At 43.8% G+C, this 20,460-nt stretch overlaps 1 protein-coding gene across 7 annotated transcripts in view; it reads right to left on the bottom strand.

Annotated features, from left to right (window-relative positions):
- CYFIP2 (cytoplasmic FMR1 interacting protein 2) overlaps positions 1 to 20,460 on the bottom strand; it is a 114,016-nt gene that overhangs the window by 13,126 nt on the left and 80,430 nt on the right. For all 7 annotated transcript variants that reach the window (XM_081035493.1, XM_081035495.1, XM_081035499.1 and 4 more), the window contains 2 exons: positions 19,958 to 20,048; positions 18,721 to 18,851 (listed from right to left, as the gene is read on the bottom strand). In XM_081035493.1, coding sequence (XP_080891619.1) covers positions 18,721 to 18,851; positions 19,958 to 20,048 — 222 coding nt within the window. The remainder of the gene's footprint in view (positions 1 to 18,720; positions 18,852 to 19,957; positions 20,049 to 20,460) is intronic.

Genomic DNA, 20,460 nt, shown 5'->3' with positions numbered 1-20,460 from the left:
ATGGATGTGCATTTTTCTTTTCAAATGTCTTTGGTTTTAGTATTAGAATGATGTCGACCTCATAAGGTAAGTTGGGAAGAGGTCCCGTCTTTTCTATTTTCTGGAAGAGATGGTGTAGAATTGGTATTACTTCTTCCCTACATGTTTGAGTTCACAAGTGAAACCATCTGCATCTGGAATTTTCTTTGTTGGAAGGTTTTCTTATTTTTTTTTAACTAGGTATAAAATTTCTTTAGTAGATATAGGCCTATACAGGTTATCAATTTTTTTCTTGAGTGAGTTCCGGGGTTTTTTCTAAGTTTAATTTATGGACATAGAGTTGTTTGTATAATAGTATACCTTTATTATCCTTTTGATGTCTGTGGGATCGATAGAGATGTCCTTGTTTCATTCATAAATGATATCAGTCATTTATGTTTTCTCTTGGTCAGTCTGGCTAGAGGTTTATGAATTTTATTGATTTCCCCCCGCAAATAAATGGTTTTTAGTTTCACTCATCTTTCTCTATAGTTTTTCCGTTTTCAATGTTACCTATTTCTGTTTTTATCTTTATTATGTCCTTCCCTCTGATTGCTTTTGGTTTAATTTGCTTTTCTTTTTCTAGTTTCTTGTGGTAGAAGCCTAGATTACTGATTGAACACCTTTTTCTTTTTTTAAATATAACATTCAGGCTATTCTTGGATGCCTCCAGTAACTGAGAGCTCAGTACTTCTAGAGGCAGTACTTCTGTTCCATTTTTGAGCAACTCTAATGGTGAGAAATTGTGATTTTTGTATTAAGCCACAGCTGCCCTCCAATCCTCCAAGTTTCCAATCAAGATCCTTGCTCTGCTCTTTACAGTATCATTGAATGTGTTTTTCTAGCCAGTATCTTCAGCCACCCTTCTATCCCTCTCCTCCTTTCAGGACCGAGTCTCTTATAAGAGTTTTCTCCACCTCTCTCCATTTCCCAGTCTTTACTCTGCGGACACCCCCCGGCAAACAGAAATATGTGCAGCTATATTGCACCATGGCAAAGGCTCTGATTACCAAGGACTGCTCTGTCACCAAGTTCAATGTATACCTTTCAGTCCTCATCTCACGGAATGTCTAAGGTATTAGGCGCTGTCCTCCCTCAGCTACTATGACAATGAGTTCTGCTGTTTTCCATCACTTTGATTTCTCCTTTTTTGGACTCTTTTGCAGGTTTGAGTTCTAACCATTCCTTAAATGTTGGTTTTGTCCAATATCCCACTTTGTTTCTTTTCCCTCCTTCCTTTAGTCTCGCTGGTTTGTCTCCTAATCCTAGGACTAATCCTCGCTGGTTTGTCTCACCTAATCCTAGGACTACAAGCACTGCCTTTGATTCACCAACTCTGCATTCCCAGCCAGATTTCTCTGTCCAGCTCCAGACACGGACGTCTAACTCCTTGCTGGCTATCTCCACTTGGATATGTCACAGCTCAACATTTCTAAAGCTGACTTTCTTCTCCCCTAGTCACCTGGGGTTCCTTTGCTCTGAGAATGGCACCATCATCTCCTCACGTGCCCAATCCTAAAACCTGGGGCTCATTCTCTCTCTCTTTTCTTCCCTTCCCTTCCCCAATTGGTCCTCATGTCTCTTGATTCTCTCCACATTGACCACAATGCTATGATCTCCTTAAGGAAAGGGATGCTGTCTCTATTTTTGCCTTATTCCCAGAGCCTAGGATATTACAGTTTCTCAATAGTTATTTACTAAACGAATGAATATTGCTTATATCATATATTTCTTAGATGGATAAATGAATGGATTTATCCACATGACTATCCTCCAAGTACGAGAATACTACTACATCCATTCGTCCAACAAACATGTATTGAGCACCAGGCACTGTTGTAGGCTTTCTAGATATGATGTGGAACAAGTTGGACTGGATCTCTGCACTCATGGAATTTATATTCGAGTTCACAGAGACAGATAAAAACCAGTAAATAAGAAAATTTCAAAGAGTGATAAAACACCATAAGGTAATAAGCTAGAAAGTGACTGGGAATGGGGAAGGGACTGCTTGAGAGAGGGTGGTTAGAAAAAAATCTTTTTTCTCTATATTTGAATGGAGACTAGAATGAAGTGAGGAAGGTATGAGGTAAGAGCATTCCAGTGCAAAAGCCCTGGGGCAGAGAGTAAATTGGAGTACAATGATACAAGGAATCACCCTAATGGTAGGGAGGGACCAGATAATGTGGGGCCTTGTAGGCATGGTATGAAGTCTGGATTTTATATGAAGTGCAATGAGGAACGACTGAAGTATTTTAAGCAGAGAACTGGTACACATAGACCCACTGCCAGGTTTTCTTATCTTTCTTGTTTTCTTTGAAAAATTTCAGTTGCTCCTGGACATGCCTGTTACTAGAGAAGCTGCCCATTGCATGAACTATCAGCTTCCTACTTTGTTAACGTGAGTAAAATTGACGTGGGGAGCCACCTAAGGGATGGAGAAAGGGGAAGAAGGTTGTGAGTCCTCTACAACAAGGGCAACGCTGCTGCTTTATTCATTTTACCTGATGAGCTTCCACTTCAGATTTCCTGGGGGGAGACAGCAGTGTTCCATGTACCCCCCTCAGCACTCCGCCCTTTGCCCCAAGTTTGCAAATGGGAGGGTCTCATTGGTTCTTTGGGGATGCTTCCTTCTGGCACGTTTCCTGTGTGTTCTCTACCTTGCAATGATGCCATTTGTTAATGAAGGTGAAGAAAGAGAGAAGGATGTGGTTTCCTAATAGAGGTGGGAAAGCATTTGCCTGGGAGCTCCCTAGAGGATTTGCGTAATGAGGTGACTACATACAAAGCAACACCTTTGGTGGAAGGCATTTATTAGCTGAGGCCATTGCGACTGATAAACATGTCTAGTTCAGTTTGAAGCACACCAAGGCCTGTGTCAGGGATCTAAACAAGCTTCTATTGTGGGCGCTTCCATGGTGGGCCCACCTCCCTCTTGTTTAATCCCTATCCTAAAGGATCCACACTTGCTTTCTTTTTGTCTGCCAGCGACTCATCCAGCCACTGACCTATGACATGCAGAGAGTGGGTTTCTTCTCCCCTTGCCCTCCTGGCTCTTTCTTCTCCAGCCAGGGCAGCTTTTTGTTACTTGAATGTACCATCTGTGCACCCATCACAGACTTTCCTGCTCTTTCTGGAGGGCTCCCTAACCTATCTCTTTCCCCTAAACCCCTTTGCTTAGTAAATTCCCACTCTTCTTTCAAATCTCAATTCAAACATCATTCCTACGTGGAAGACTTCCAGGACCCCCTCAATACCTCCCTGACCATGCAGGTTCCTTTGTTTTGTGTCCTCAAAGAACCCACTTCTTTTCCTTTTCAGCATGTGAACTCCATCTGTATGATTCATGCCAAATGTCACTATTTGACGTCTACCTCCCCTACTGGAATGGAACCTTCATGAAGGTAGGCACAATGTCCATTTTTGACCATATTTTATTCCCAATAGCGAGCACAGTCCCTAATAGATAGTAAATGCTCATAAGTATGTGGAGTATTAATAAAAGTTGAATGTCTGTGATATGTAAAGGAACTGAGACTTAGAACAGAATCTCCAATTTTGGGTTTTCTTACAGAGGCCTACATGTTTCCCCTTATCACTAAGGGACGTGTTTCTTCTTTGGTGTTACTGATTACTACGGATGAACTATATGAAACATTAAGAAAGGCTCTATGTTGTGGGATTTTCATGTGTTTCTGTCGCTCTTTCCCTTCCTCCCTGTTTTTCTCCGACTTGTATGTATTTACTATACTTTCTACACTGAGCATGTATTACTTTAAAAATTAATTTAAAAAACCCCAAAAACCTCTGGAAGTAATTAATTCTTAACTTCAAAATGAGGAGCTTTTGGGGTCTTGATGCTGGAATCAGAGTGAAGGAAATGAAATCCTAGTGTGTCACTTGGCCCAGCAAGGAACGATATTTGTATAGGTTTAATAATGTAAATAATGTATGTTTTTGTCTTGCTTTCTTTTTGTTTAGGCTACATTTGATAAATCACAGGTACAGGACAAAATACAAGTGCTACAAAAAATACAGCTGTGATGATATAAAGTAAAAGTGTAGCTAACAAGAGGTAGGAGTGAAAGTGTCAGGAGTGTTAATTTCCTTCTGGAAAGGAATCCTTCTGGAAAGGAATCAGGATACTAAATAAAGTTACCAAAAGAAGCAATAGAAGTGTAAGTGTATGATCTCTGATTACAAAGGAAAACAACAGAATAAGCAATAAGTAATACAATCAAATACTGAGAGAAAGAGTGAGGAGAGATGTAAGGTAGTTCTTACGAAATGACCTAAAATCTCATCTTTCCAACTAGGGCGTCGATAAAGTACTGTCTAACATTGCTAATTAAGAAATAGGGGTCCGCCTGGTATTACTAAGCATTATGCAGGTACTAGGAGAACGTGAAATGGAAATGATTAGATTGTCTTGGGAACTAGGATACAGGTGGGAAGAGGTGCACTGGAGCCAAAAATGATTTTTTTGTTTATCATAAGCTCATCTATATTATTTGATTTGTCACCATGGGCAATTAAGAACAATTTAAATGGAACACAATGAAGAGGTCAGATTACATGGTCTCTCAGGGTCCTTCGTTAGAACTGAGAACTGTAGCAACCTAATCACCTTGTTCTTCAGGGAAGGGGAGGCAATGCGTATTTCCTAAGTGTTTCCTTTGCTAGGTGCTTTGTACCCACTGTCTACTTTATGCCTGAGAACCTCCTGTCAGGTGGCTCTTACGATTCCTAACCTATGGGCAAGGACATGGAGGTTCTCAGGGAGGGGAAGTTCCAGAACCAGGTCCACACAGCGACACAGGCAGTGGGGCTGACACCAAGGCCCAGGGCCACCTCACTCCAGCACCTACTGCTTTTCCGCAGCAGTCCCTGCAGCCAAAGCCTGAGGACACTTGAACCATTTCCCTCTCATTGTACATACATGTCATGAAGAAAATGTAAAATTATCACGAATGGGAACAGGAGAAAATTACTTAAAATCTCACCACCTGAGAGACTTTTTAGCCTCATTCATATCTGATAGGATCACATCCTTTGTTGCTTTATTTACTGGGTTTTTGGTCATAGCTACTAACATTCTTTAAGCTTAAAAAATTGTGACATATATATACAGTTTGAATACGTGAAAGAATGAAGAGTCCTGAGCCGTCTTCTGGCCAAAGAAACAGGAAATTAGTGATACCTCTGTTCCCCAACTCCCAGAGGTAACCTCTAGCCTGAATTTGTGTAAATAATTTCTTTGCAGGCAACACATTTTTGAAGATCTGCTGGTGTGATTCCAAGGTAAATAACTGGGCCACTTGTGGTCATTTTATACTTATAAATTCCTCCAAAACCAAAATTTTACACTTAGTCTTATCCATCCCTCAAAGACTCATTCAAATTTCACTCTCTAGACGTCTTCCAAGCCCCTCCGGCATACAGTGGTTTTTTTAAAAAACTGACCAGAGCCCTTATTCACTCAGTTCCTCCACCAAGATGTCTGCAGGTTGAGCTGTCTAATACAGTCCCAGCCCAGGGTCCTGAAGCCTGTGCTTCTGTTGGAAAAATCAGAGCAGTATTGTGTATCCCATGCAAACACCGACTGAGCGAGAGACTTCTTGGAGGGACCAGCCATACTCGGAACCTGCATTTTATCTGATATGAGAGGCCAACAAGAGGAATATAGAGAACATGGGTATAATACTATCTAGAGATCAAATAAAGAAATGCCAAATTCTGACTAGGATATAGTCTGAGCAGAAATTAAGTCATCCATCCATCTATCCACTCATTCAACAAATAGCAGGCCTCTATTACACACAGGTCTCCCCACAAAGTGCTGAAGATACAATAGTAAGTCAGGCAGATCTGATGCATGCTCCTTACCAAGATGATGAGGAAAACAAGTAAATGGGCAATTCTAGTAAGCACTAAAATTGGAGTGTGCATAGGGGCCGTGTGAATACGTAAGAAGGGCCACCAATCCCGATTTCCAGGAGGATGACAGGGCAGGCTTTCTGTAGAAGGAAATGCTAAGCTGAGACCTGAACCAGGGTAAGTGTTGGACAGGTGAGGGGGAACAGCCCCTGCAAAAGCCCAAGAGAAAGAGGGACCCTAATGGGTGAGGGGCTGACAGCAGCTTTCAATACTGGGGGAAGGTGGTATGAGACAAGGAAGGCGGGGTGAGCAGGAAGCCGATCAGGAAGGGTCTTGTGAGCCTCACTTCAGCGTTTGGATGCTATCTTGACGGTTTTCATCAGGGAAATGGCATGTTCAGATCTGCAGTTTCACCTTCTGGCGGCAAGTGAGAAAGAAAGGATTGGAGGAAGGCAAAAGGGGTGTTGGAATAGTCCAAGAAAGAGACAGTAGGGCCTGGAATAGTAGCAAAGGACATGGAGAAGAGGGAGCAGATGTCCGAGATTCAGCAGATGAATTGTGAGAGCAGAGAGGCAAACGACTCCCATGGCATGCCATTCACTGGGTTGGAAGACAGCAGGTTTGCAGGCAGGAAGAAGCTGAGATCAAATCTGGGTAATGTGAATTTCTGATGTCTGGACTTCTAAGAGAAGATGTCTAAAAGGCAATTAGCTATAAGGTCTAGGACCCCGCAGAGTTGGTGGATGGGTGGAATCTGAACTTGGCAATCATCAGCATGAGGATGGAAACTGACCAGGGGCAGCAAATACACAAGTGCAAGAGTAGGTGTGCTCCACGGGCATGAGAAGAGCCTGGACGCTGCAAGACACATGATGGGTGACAGGTAAGACTGGAAAAACTAGATTTTAATAAAATTTACAATCTAGTGGGGGAAAAGAAGCCAAGGACACCTGTGCCTGGGAAATAAAACAGAATGGGTTTTAGGTGCGACAGAAGTTGCCAGCAACTCCCAGGGCATTGACAATCTGGAGTTCGGAGACATGAGAGCAAATCCCTTGCAGAGAACAAGCATTTGGTGAAGGGTGTGCTGAGCACAGACTCGGGGGAATGAGGTTATGATGGCTTTGAGATAGTATGAGAGGGTTCTGAACTGGCAGGAAAGGTGCAAAGCAGACAGAGGAGAGATAAGATCAAAGTAAGATCGCTGGCGTAGAGAGCAGGAAATCATTTGCTGCTGCTTGTGGCAGAGCTGCAGGCAGTCAGGAGCCAGGTTCTGGGGTCTCAGGTGACTTGTGGTGGAAAGAGGCTGGAAGGGGATGCCTGGTAACTGAGGGCCAGTGTATTAATCTCTGGTGACTTCACATTCATCACCCCATTTAATACAAAGACTCTATGAAGAAGCTACTTAGCCCCAGCATTTTTGGGGTGTGGAAACAAAGGCTCAGAGGATTTTTATCACGTTCCCAGAGTCTCATAGGATTTCTGAATTCAGCAATATGCCTATTCCAGTAGAGCACCTGGGAATCAACTTGAATTCTGGTTGAGACAGCTCTGATGTAACTCACCCTGCCCATCTCCTTTGCCTCTTGATACCTTTTTTTGGTCTTATTCTGTGTAATGGTCTCTAGACTTAGCGACACCATTTCTTTAATTGTAAAGTTCTGTGTATTCTTTTGGATGGAGGCAGAACCTAAGTAAATACAGTCATACTTCTTATTAAATGAAGAAACAGGTGATAAGCTGGAGCTGAGACCTACGGGATTCTCTTGCTACCTAGACCTGGCCTGATCTGTAAGTGGTCATTGGGCCAAAGGACAATCGTCTTTCCTAACCTCGACCTTCTCCTCCTCTTTCATTCTGCAACACTGCCAAGTTTTACAGTACTGGGTGGGACATAGGTCTTTCTTGAGAGGGACAAAGGCATGAGTCCCCTGTGCCTGTAGCAAGTGTCAATCTGGGAATGCCGATTTTAAACCTCTAAGGGGCCAGTTAGAACCTGTTGGGTGGTAAAGGTCCTCACCTGCTGAGTTTCCCTTCCCTGTCATGAGGCCCAGTGGACCCTGTCCCCCAGAACACAGCTCCTGCAGAACCACTGGCCTGCACATCCAAATGTTGGGTGCTGGGAGGGAGAGGCTGGGCCTGCAATGTAGCAAAGCCCCAGAGAACTGTGTTCATTGAAAATCACTGCAATGTGGCATCAGCAAATTCATGGACTGGAAAGAAAATGGAATCCAGTCTGAGTTTTCCTTGAAACAAAGGCCCACACTCTTCCTTCCATCATGCTGCCTTGAAGCTGAAACCGATGATTGGTTAATAACACCTGGTTACTGTCCTGTGTCTCCCTCTACTGCCTGGCTGTGTAGGACTGTGCATCCGACTCAGAGGCAGTGGGCATTTCAGCTGCCTCCCGAAGACCAAAGCAGGACAAGGTCCAGTGCTAGAATGTCAGGACTCGTGGGGAGTGTCCAGGGGTCTCAGCGCATTCTGTTTTCACTGGAGATAAGGATGCCATCTTTTCAGGGTTTGTGTTTATTTTTGGGGAGGGGGATTGAGCTCCAGCAGAGATGACAAAATAGTATCACCCAAGGTATCCGTCAGTCATGGAAGGGTAGGCACGGCTGGATTCTCTGGGCCTCGGGCCTCACGTGTCAAAGGTGGGAGTCAGAAGTACAATGAGAAACTACCTGTCAGTTTCTAAGCAGGAGAGTAACATGATGTGATTTATAACTGTATAAAGATCCTTTTGCTGCTGCATGGAAAATCAGCTCTGTCATTTCCCCCCCTAATGCTTTACCTCCTAGTAAATTCTACCCTTAGCAAAAATGGAAAGGCAGGGACCCTCGAAGAAGCTGGGTTTGAAACATTCCTCTTAAAGTGGGCACAGGGAGAAGGCGTTACTGTCATTTTTCTCTCTGAGAGTCACAGAAGCCTCAGTAAAGGGAAGCTGACAGTGTGATGTGCTGGGGGAGCTGTTGCAGCCACTCCCACATCCCACGTGGCCCCTTTCTCACTTGGACTGGCCAGCTTCACGTGCCTTTCCATGATCCTGAGCTGTTATTTCCTGCGAGTCCATCAAATAGTTGGGCAGCATGACAGTCGTGACTGAGTTCGGCACTAGCAGAGGCCTCTATAAATTTCCCAAATGAGGTCAGAAGTACTTAGGGCATGTGTAACCAAGAATAAATCTCACCAACTAGCCAGAAAAAAGCAAATGCTCATAACATTTCTTCCTTCTTGTGACCTTGTCTGCACGGTGGCCCTTTTTCTTCTGAACTTTTCAGATTCCATGATGTGGTTTCTTTTTCCCCACCCTCAGGTTTGTGATATGAAAACTGCTAAACATATAAACAGTTTGAAAGACCACTGAATATCCTTATACCCTTAATGTAGAGTCCCAGCAAACATTCTGCCGTAACTGCTTCGACTCGGTATGTTTTACTGAAATCACTTGAAAGTAAGTTGAAGTGGTTGCATTATTCAGCCTTAAACACTTCGGCAATTCCTGAAAACAAGCACGTCCTCCTATGTAACCTCAGAATTATGACCACCCACAGTAAAAACATTCTTAATTATCACATAATATGCAGTCAGTACTAACATTTCCTCCGTTCCTAACATGTTTCTTTTACAGCTCCTTTTTGAACCGGGATCCAACCATGATGAGTTTTCTAAAGAGTGAAGAGGAAGCAATTGTTCTACAAAAAAAAAGATTTGAATGATTCCCGAGTCTCTGGTTTGGGAACTGCTGTGCTCCTGCTTCTGCAAAGGGTCTTCTCTGGGGGGAGCTAATGTGTGACAATTGCTATTCAGTAACTTTTGGATGTACCAAGTGTCACACTAATGCTTATTATTCCTATTCCTTAGGACAGCTACTAATGTATTATGATAATGACAGAAGTAATCATTAGATGATTAATAAGAAGTAAGACCTAATGTCAAATTGCCGGTTGTCAACAGAGCAGGTAAAAGTGAAGAGCTTTTTAGTCAGGATGCAAAAATATTTTACTGTAACCCACATCAAAATTCTTCAAGGGATGACTTTTATTTTGGCATGGCTTGCAGTCTTAAAATGTTCCTTTGGTTTTATACTTAATTTAAAACTGATGGACCAGGAGAGATCTCCAAGCAAATACTACAAACGTCAAGTATTCCCAACTCATTTAGTCTGTTAGGCTCACCGGGAGCTGATTTCTCTTGGCTAAAGGATACCAGAAAGATTCAAGATATTAATACATATTTTAAAAAACAGGGTCGATGTGATCCTACGTGTCAGATTCATGTAGAAAAACAAAAGACTCTACCTAAAGGATTTCCTAAAGGAAATCATCAAGCCAATCTCAGAACAATATTTTCTTAAGTAACATTTTGCTCTGAGTGTTTAGGCAACAAGAAAATAAACAACACTAATTATTAATGTCATATGCTTTTGTCTTTGTCAAGTGGGTGTGGAGAAAGGAGCTGAAAAACGGGAGGTCAAGCACCCCATAGGAATCCCCACTCTGGTTTTCTGGTGGAAACGGCATGGGGGGATGGGGCCTAACCAGACAGCCCAGCAGACTGTTCTAAACATTCCCTTATATGGAAGCACATAGATGCTTAGTGTATGTGTTTCCTGTATACTGATGTGAAGCCCCAAGGATACAGGGCCTGGGGACAGGCAAGACATCCACCACAATTTTCCCTTGTACAGAAAGTACGAGCTGCAGGTTCTAGCTAGCCCCTCAGCTGGGGCTCCAGGTACAGTGGGAAGTTCATCTGAAATATGCTCCATCTGCTCTCCTGCTCTGTGGGCCCCTCACTTCCAGGAGCTCTCTGTAGCCCTGGTTAAATAAATCAGTAATTTGTCTTACTCGATTCTGGGTGTGTGTGTGTTCTTTCTCCACCAATCTGTGCCTCACTCGAATAATGCCATATATATATAGATATATATAGGTATATATATCTATATCTATCTATCTATATCTATCTATATCTATCTATCTATCTATCTATCTATCTATCTATCTATCTATCTATCTATCTATCTATCTATCTACATATATAGATAGATATATATATCTCACTATGGCTCACCTTCACCCTTTCTCCCACCCCCTGAATTATCAAGGCGGAAAAAGAATTATTATTCTGGATCAGAATCACGTCTGGTCAGCTAGGAAAGGTGTACAGCCAAGAAACTGCCTAGAAAGTAGCTTTCCCCTTCCCCCCCAAAGGGTACAAATTGGGGGTACAGGAAAATGGCATTTCATAATTGTGAGTCACACAGTGAGCAAGATACTTCCTTTACTATTTCCTATTACTCTTTCTGACAACTTTAATGAGAAAGTTTCTATTTTGGAACGAGCACATTTAACATTTGCTAATCTTCATTTTTAATAGAGAGGGAGCAGGTATCAGCTGGAATCATACGACCTTACCTTATTTTGATTAAACTTATTATTCTGGTTGCTTTCTAATGGTGGCAAGAGTAATGACTTTTTTTTTTCATGGAAGAGATATAACATTTCCTTTAAATAAGTTTTAAGTTAAAAAGGAAGTTAATTTAAATAAAAATGTTATATAAGTAATAGGCCCAGTGCTCTACAGATACAGCTAGAATTGTGACAACCACACCTCAGTGACTAACTCTGGAAACACTATTTGAAGAAGACTCCTTCTAGATCAGAGTTCTCCGTTCCTCTGCACATTAGAATCAAGTGTGGAGCTTTTAAAATACCTGGGCCCCTCTTGCAAAGCTTTTGTTTTCCTTGGAGAGAGATGGGGCTCAGCCATCAGCGTATGGTATTTTAGGAGCTTTTTGAGCAATTTTAATGAGCAACTACAGTTGAGACCACTACAATACGTCCTGGGTGTTTGAAGATGCCCACCGTATAACACTGAGGAGAACAAACTGCTTTACGACCCCCAAACCCTCAGCTTCTATGCATTCTATCCTCATAGGAAAGTCATCAATACAGAACTGAATAACCAAGGCTCTGATTTCTTGGTGATTACTAGCAAGGCCAATGAAATAAGCGTGGCATGTTTCAAAGACTGAGGTGGCTCTGGGTAGAGGTGACTGACCACCTTGGTCTCAAACTAAATGGTGGTATGTTCCAGATTTTAGAGGATAAACAGGCACGCTCCTATTCATCATCTATGAGCTGAAATGTCTCTCCCCTCATTGTTTAGGCCACAGTTAATGAGCCCTGTGTTAGATGCTGAGGCCACACACATGCCCCTCCCCTGAGAAACCTTTCTATCTCCTCTTCCTCTCTGTTTCTAAAGATTAGCTCTTGCTTGATGCCACTTTTCACTGTTGTGGTAAATCTGGGCTGGTGGTTTCCAGACTTTTTTGACTACATTCTTTCATCATAAAATTTTAAGCAAACACCTCAACTGCCACATATTTATTTTATCAACTCTAGAGAGCTGTCATTGTCGAACAGTGTGTTAATAAACAGGAGGGTTTACTTTCTTTCTTCTTTTATTAGTAAGGACTTCGAGGCTCCGAGATCACCCTGCCCACCCCATGGAGTGCTGGCCTTTCATACTGAAGACTGAGGGTGTAGACGGTGAACACTACCTTCAGGGACAGGACTGTGTCCCGCGATCTCTGTGCCCTGGAGTCTCACACACGGCCTGGCCCACTGGAGGCTCTTGGCCGTGTCTGCAGAAACAATGACTCCTACCAGTCAGACTTTTGCCAGCTACCTGATAGGCTGAGGAACCTAGCAGGTTTGTTTTCCAGGTGAGGACACGTTTTTATATATGTAAAAACTATGAAGTCATGGAAAGGAAAGGTATTACTGAGTCAGGCTGCTTCCTTTCCACAAAGCCTGGCTCATTTTCAATCAAAGGCACCATTGGGCTCTGGGTCTGGGCTGGAGCAAACACTCATACACAAACACCAAGGGGCACTCCTTGACAGTGCCTGGCATACAGACAGAATGCATTGCCTGGGTAGGTGGGGAACTCTTTTCTCAGGGTGATGGGCTGAATTATCCCGGGTCACATACAGGTGGGAATACAGAGTGAGGGTCTGAGATGGCGATGGCGGTTGGGCTTTTACTTTTTTACTTTCCATGCATCAGGATTGTGTACATGTGTTAAGTGTATGAGTACTTCCTCTTAACAGACAAAAGCGACACACATTTACTGCAATAAATTCAATCAATAATTTAGAGGGCAAAGTAAAAAGCAAAAGGCCCTTATATCCCCTGCCCCCACCCCCGTCACAACCCATAGAGGTAACCACTCTTCTTAGCTTGGTAAATATTACTTTTATAACCAAACAAAGTGAAAACATATATATGAGAAAAATTAATATTAATATGCCGGAACATAAAAACATCTAGAAGGACATCCTTTGGAATGTGAACAACAGTTATCGTACTGTGGCAATGTGGTTTTTGTTTTCTTCTTTCTGCTTCTCTGGGTTTTCTAGCAATGAATTTCTCTCGGTTATGCAATAAGAAAACCAAAATTAAAGAAGAGGGACTATAAAGTGAAAGCTGGAGATAAAGGGGCCAGATGTGGAGCTGGAACTGAAACAAAAATAAAAAACAAAACCCAACACAGCCGTCTGCAGAGCTCAGCAGGGCAGCTCTGTGCTCCTAAGTATGCTAACCGTAAGGATCCCGGGTTCTTGCCCCGACTCCTGTACTAGCTGTAACCCCGGAAAGGTTGTCTCCTCTTGGGGCCTCAGTTTCCTATCTGCAAATGGGGGATTGCACTAGATCAGTGGTTCTCAGCAGGGGGAGCTTTTGTCCTCCAAAGGAATATCTGCAGGCAGACTCTGGAGATCTTGCTGGTTGTCACAGCTGGGGAGGGTGCTGCTGGCATCAGTGGGTAGATGCCAGAGATGCTGCCCAAGATTCTACAAAGCACAGGACAGCTCCCACAACCAAATATCCGTGGTGTGGAGGTCGAGACACCCGCCCTGGATGGTCTCTGGGCTTTCCCAGATCTGACCAATATTCGATTCTGTGAGTTTGAGCCTAGACTCTCCTCAGCTCTTGTAAGAGAAGTAATGCTCTCATGACTGACCAGTGTGAGACTGTGGCCCACTCAATGACAAGGAGGTGGGAAGAAATAAACAACAGGGTCACAGGCAGGGAAAGGTCTGAAGTCCTCGGTGGGATGCCCCGCAGTAAAAGGCAAACAGAAGGGCAGTCTCCTTCCCAGCGACTCCGGCCCTCCCTGGCTCGCGTGAATGAATAGGGCCCTCTCCTGGTGCCTACTGGCATAACAAACAATGGGCTGATGGCTCGAAAACCTCACCGAATTTGAACAAAAATTTTGTGACTGTGGAATAATATTCCCTAATGACCACCTAAGGATTTCTCAGGAGATGAGCTACTACAGGAAATACTTGTCATTAATGATAATATGTCCTTTAAATACATAACAGACTGATAAACAGATACTTAAGAAATGCTGATTCATTTCAGATTAGACTCAACAAATATTTAAGAGCCCGCCATGACCAGACCCTCTGTGGACTCTTGGTAAACGACAGACACAGCATTAACCACTGCAGAGAGGGGAGAAGAAGGTTTGTAGTCAGTGGTAACGGAACAACTTGGCAAGAAATGAAATTAGATGTCTACTTCCCACTAAACACAAACATTGATTCCAGATAGATATAAGACTTAAAGTTCTGTTACGCCTTGAAAAGCTAACCTCTAACACTTTGAGAAGAAAACCTATCTTCATGACTTTTAGAGTAGTGAAGGTTTTCATGTAAGTCACAAGAGCACCGACCATACAGGAAACAAATTGATCAATACACTAACCCTTAATGTCTGTTCTTCAAGACAAGGAATATATTTGTCACACATGTAGCCACAATATACAAATAATAACACCCACACGTCAATAAGAGAAAGATAACTCAATGCAAAAATAGGCAAAAATATTGAACAGCATTTCACAGCAGAGTCTGTCCAAATGGCAATAACAGACGAAAGAACTCAGCATCATCAGTTATCAGGGAAATACAAACCACAACGAGATACCATGACACATCCACCAGAACGGCTACAACTGAAAAGACGGACAGATCCAAGTGTTTGTGAGGATGTGAAGAGATTAAAACTCTCATACCTTGCTGAATGGAAGAACAAATTGGTACAACCACTTTATAAAACTGTATCTACTGAAGCTAAACATTTCTCTATACACTGACTGAGTCATTGCACTGCTAGGTATTTAGCCAATAAAAGAAAGAGCATACATCCACCAAAAGAAACGTCCAAGATATTCATGACATCTTCATTCAGACTAGTATCAAACTGTAAATAATTCAAATGTCCTTCCACGGTGAAAAGGATGATTTAATTAGCCTATGCAGTGAGAATACTGCATGCTCCATATATTACTATATATACGTTAGACCTTAATTAAAAAACACCAAGCAAACAAACACCTCACTCCACAGGTATCGTGTTTCTGGTACTAAGATTGCACCCTGAATTTTGAGAAACATTTATAAGTACCTAACTTAAAGAAGGAAATATACCTCTGTTTAAGTAATCACCTTTTCAATTTATATTCCCTCTGTCTACAAATTAATGATACATTAATAATCTCTGCTAAAAACAAAAAAAGGCAAGCCACAGAATGAGAGAAGGTATTTGCAGACTATATACCAATATGGAACCCACAACCAGAAAGAACTCAGCACATCTATTAGCGAAAGACAGGTGGTACAAAAGAAAAATGGGCACAAGACTTTTCACTGTGCTTTTCAGTATCCTTCCAGGTTGCCTAAAACTATTATATGCAAATACTACTTCTATTTTTTAAATGTACTTTTAGTTAAAATATACTGTCCATGAATATACTTTCCTTGTAAAGTATCAGACATTCCAGATAAAGCTAAAGTTCCCGTTGACCTCTAATGCTGGTTCCCTCCCTCATACCTAGAGAAAATGACTGAACTATTTGGTTTGTTTTTTCTTAGCTTTGTTTTTTTCAATGCAGTATCTTTTGTGTGTTTTATTTTTATTTTTTTTTGTTGATTTTACATGTATGGCATCGTAATGTGTGTCTTGTCCTGGGACTTGCTTGCTCCCCCACCACTCAATGTTATGTCTTTCACCATTTTCTATGTTGGTATGCACAAAGCTACTTTAGTATCTTATTCTTTTTAACTGCTTCCGAGGCCTTCCCCTATGGATGGCCATTAAGTCTCGCGCCTTCCTTTCATTTTTTATTTCTTTTTTGCTATTAGTTCCCCTCTTTAATAAGAACAATGGATGTCATTTCAATATTTATATAATTTTAGCTTCGAAAATCCAGGAAGCTCTTGCTTCATTTTAATCTCAGAAAGCGTTGTCTTAGCATGGGGATTTCCCTAGTTGTCTAGGTAGAAAGCAGAGTACTTAGTTTTGGGGAGCTCTGATCTTTGCTTTGGGTTCACCTCTCATCCCCCCGGGACTGGGAACAGTACTGGAAACCTATGATTTATTTCGTTCTTCCACCTCTGCTGCTGATGTATTGTGTGACCTCAGGTGAGTTGCTCCCCTCTCTGGTTCACCATTTCCTCACTTATGAATAGAGGGGGTTGAAACACATATACTGTTGGGGTCCCTCTCAGCTCTGAAGGTCTTTGATCCTGAGTGTCCGTTGTCCTCAGTGATATATGCAAGTAGCCACTCAGGCAGGGATACCTGAGAAAAATTTCCCTTTCCTTATAGCCTCACTGATAATCTGCCTCTTAGGGTCTGTTACTGGAGAATCTTAATTGATGCTCTCAGATCACAGCTCCTCAAGAAGGGAGGTGCAAACAGGAAACAGGGAGGAACTAAGGCTTCGGGGACCCACCCTCCCACACCTCCCCTCCTCCTGGTGCCCCTGGAGCATCTCGTGCTCTTGAGGCCTTGAGCAGAGCAGTGTTTCCTACTTATTTCATCCCTGTGACTTCTGAAGGCTAAGTTGCCATAGCAACCCAGGCCCACTGAACCGTGTTAAAAACCTGTTACCATAAAGAGGAACACTTAGCTGTCTTGAGAATCCATTTAAAGGGGAACAGAGAGGCAATTACTCCTTATGGAGGAAGAGCAAAACTGCACATTTCCGAGACTCTCCGGTGGGAAGGGTCTGAAATAGCAGCTGGTACATGTCCCTTGGAGTAAGCTGCTTCACTCCAGGTCACATAGACGACAGGAGGCAAGAATCCTCTTGGGCTCTTATGCTGAGCGCCTGCTATTATGGCTTCCTTCTCATTTCTCCACCTTTGTTCTACCTCCTGAATTCCTTCCTTTTCCCTCCCCTCTCCATGTGCCTCCTGCCTCCAAGATGGCCCCTGGAGTGGACAACTCCAAAGAGCCTCATCTTTCACCTTCCAGCTGGTTCTTCTCCCAACAGCCAAAAGGGTCTTTAAAAAACATAAATCAGAGCCCCTCTCTCTCCATCACACAGTGCTCTAAGGGCTTCCTACAGTGGCCCCCAGATCCTGGAACTGTGGCCACCTGCCTCTCCCACCTCAGCTCCTACCTTGTCCCCTTTGCCTCTTCACTCTAACTCACTCTGGGGTTCTTTCTGTTTCTTACAGAAAGGCATCAAGCTCCATCCTCTTCAAAAACAGCACACCTCTCCCAACACCCTTCACTCTCTATCCCATTTCCCTATTTATTCCTTCACAGCACGTACCACCATCTGTATTCTCAACCTTTGGTTGTTTACTTCTTCAACCACTTCCCTCTCCAGGATAAAAATAGTAACAATCTGTCTCTCTTGTTCACGGCCATTTACCCACCACCTAGACCTGCCCTGGCAACGAGTGAGCTGTCAATCCCCTTTCACTGAACGCATGGATGGACAGATGAACACAGGAAGGGACGTCGTACTCCCCGTTGTCTCCTGAGGATTATGTCTCTCCAGAGCAATGTCACTTTCATGGCTCCGGCAGTACCAGTGACCCCACACAGGTAGGACTGGGCCCACCTATGCACAGCACCCACGGAGAAGAGCAGAGATAAATGGCTTGTGCTAGGAAGAGCGTGGAGAATGAGGCTCTGTAGTAAGGCACAGGGCTGGCGAGTGTAGACCAACGGTCAGGTGGGGAAAAGAGTGCGCTGGTTCTGTGTGGTCCTGAGAGGTGGGAGAACCGGGCGGCATGCTTTTCCTCGTTATGATACCGCAACCAACTATTTAGTTCTTACTGTACGAGTATGTGCTGCACATGCGTTCTCGCCTTTCAGCCTTTACCCTCACCCGCAGGGCAGAATCTCTGTCTCCCATCACAACAAACTCAGGATAACACTACATGCTCTTTCCCTCAGCCTGGGACACTTGTCCCCGGCTCTCCACCAGGTGAATTCCTGGTCATTCTGAAGGTCATCTCCTCAGGGAAGTCCTCCCTCACCTGCAAGACCACACCAGGTTCTCGGTTTTAGGTTTCCATTGGACCCTGCCCTCGCTCCTCACGGCACTCATTGTACTTGTATACACATCATTTCTGTGTAAATACTTGTTCTACACGGTTCTCCCCACCACTGCGCAGGACACGAGGCAGGGACTGGCTACTGCTACACCCCGCAGCACAGAGCCTGCCCTACGGCAGCCAACAAGTCATTATTTGTTTAATGAGTGAATGGAAAACTAAAACTCCCACGGATGGCCATGGTGTGGTAGCTAGTGGAGGCAGAGCTGGGGAAGTCGAAGGGCCAGGGCTGTCTGAGATGGAACGGAGAAATAGTGCAAGCCAGTACTGGAAGAGCACAAATCTATGCCGCAGGGTGCCCTGGGCAGGCACAGTGAGTTTCCTCAGGTATCTGGTTGGGGTAGGGGGTCCCTCCCAGTCTGGGGTGCTCCAATCCCTTTGGGTCTAGGACTCACCAGAGCTTGCTCTATGAGCAGGCAGAACAGGATGGCATTGCCCACTTCCCTCAGACTCTGGAACACGTCTGTTTTGAGCTCTGCATACTCGATGATGTCCTTCAGCTGGTGGTGAAAGAACTCCAGGATCCCTGGGGGATGAAGGGGGACAGTCAGTGGGAAGGTGACATGGCTCAGCCGGGTTTATGGCAAGTGTCAACTGAGCAGCAGCCCCAGATGTGACTCTGGGACAGCAAAAAGCCAAACCTGCGAGCCCAGGGTGAGATTTCTTTTAGGGCTCAGTATGGGAGAAAGCTCAGGAGGCTGGCTCAAATCTTCTTGGGAAAAGACAAAACACATATGCACAATGAGCAGCCCGGGGTCTTTCCCGGTCCCTCTAAATAGTTACCTGAATTCCAAATAATGACAGAAATTAACATTTATTTATAAGTGTTAGATATTGTGCTAAATACTTTCTCTGCAATATCTCATTTAATGCTCATAAGAATACCATGAACTATGCACTATTACTCTTATTTTCACATGAAGCTCAAAGAGGGTAAGTGGCATGCCCAAAGTCACACAGCTAGCAAGAGGGGCAGTTGACACTGAAAACCAGAGGTTTGGGCCCAAGCCTTTTGTTATTCTGAATCACACCGACCCAGCACCTGTCATCTTTATTTTCAGAAAAAACACACCAGGTGTCAAATTCTTAGTCTCCATCTGTCTGCATTCCCCATGCCCCAGATTCAGTCCCTGCTTCATTCACTGTAAGTGAATGAAATAATAATTTTTCTGCTCACAGGTTGAGTGCCAAAACCTCCTGTTTGCTCACTCTAGAAATGCCACCTGGGGCACTAGCTTCCTCCAACTGGGAGAATGGAAGAAGGAATCCTAGAGGTGCTGCGCTAACAAAGACCTTTACAAGTAAACCTTGCTGTTCATTATTTAAATACGCTCCCATCTGTAGTCCTCTTCCAACAAGCTAGCAGCCCTGTAAGGCAAGCCCTGCAGGCTTTATTTACCTTTGCTGATGGAAGACGATACTATTGCTCTGATGCTCAGAGGGATTAAAAATGGTTCCAGGCTGTCTAGCTAGTGGCAGAGGAAGGATGCGACCCCAGAGAGCTCTGCCAGATCGCTGGCATGTTAGAGAAGCAAACACTTCAAGGTAGATAGCCAGAGCTCCCTCCCCATCATGGGATGGGTTTGGGTTATTTTCCTACCGCCACCGCGTTCCTGGTTCCCCATCACCAACCTGGGGAGCCATACTCATGCCGGGGCAAGCGGCATATCTTGGGCATCACTTCAATCAGTGTTTTCACATACTGGAGAATGGTTCCTTGGAGCTGGAAAGAGAAGAGTACAAGATGCAATAACCCACTGTTGCTGCGTATGTGTATCTTGGGGCTGAATGCTAGGCTACTGGGGTGTATGGGGGTTCTTCTGACACCTTTGGGTAAGTGCTATGGACTGAATGTGCCCCTCATGAATTTATATGTGGAATCCCTAATACCCAATGTGATGGTATTAGGAGGTGGGGCCTTTGGGAGGTGGGATTAGTGCCTTCATGAGATACAAGAGAGATGACTCTCTCTGCCATGTGAGGACACAGCGAGAAGGCAACCATCTATGAACTAGGAGGGGAACCTCACCAGAATCCATGCTTGCACCCTGTCTTGGATTTCCAGCCCCCAGAGCTGTGAGAAATAATCACTTGTTGTTTAAGCCACCCAGTCCATGTATATTTGTTATAACAGC

This window comes from Rhinolophus hipposideros (assembly GCF_964194185.1).
Source record: "Rhinolophus hipposideros genome assembly, chromosome: 23".
NCBI lineage: Eukaryota > Metazoa > Chordata > Mammalia > Chiroptera > Rhinolophidae > Rhinolophus > Rhinolophus hipposideros.
This window is presented reverse-complemented; position numbering and strand designations above follow the sequence as displayed.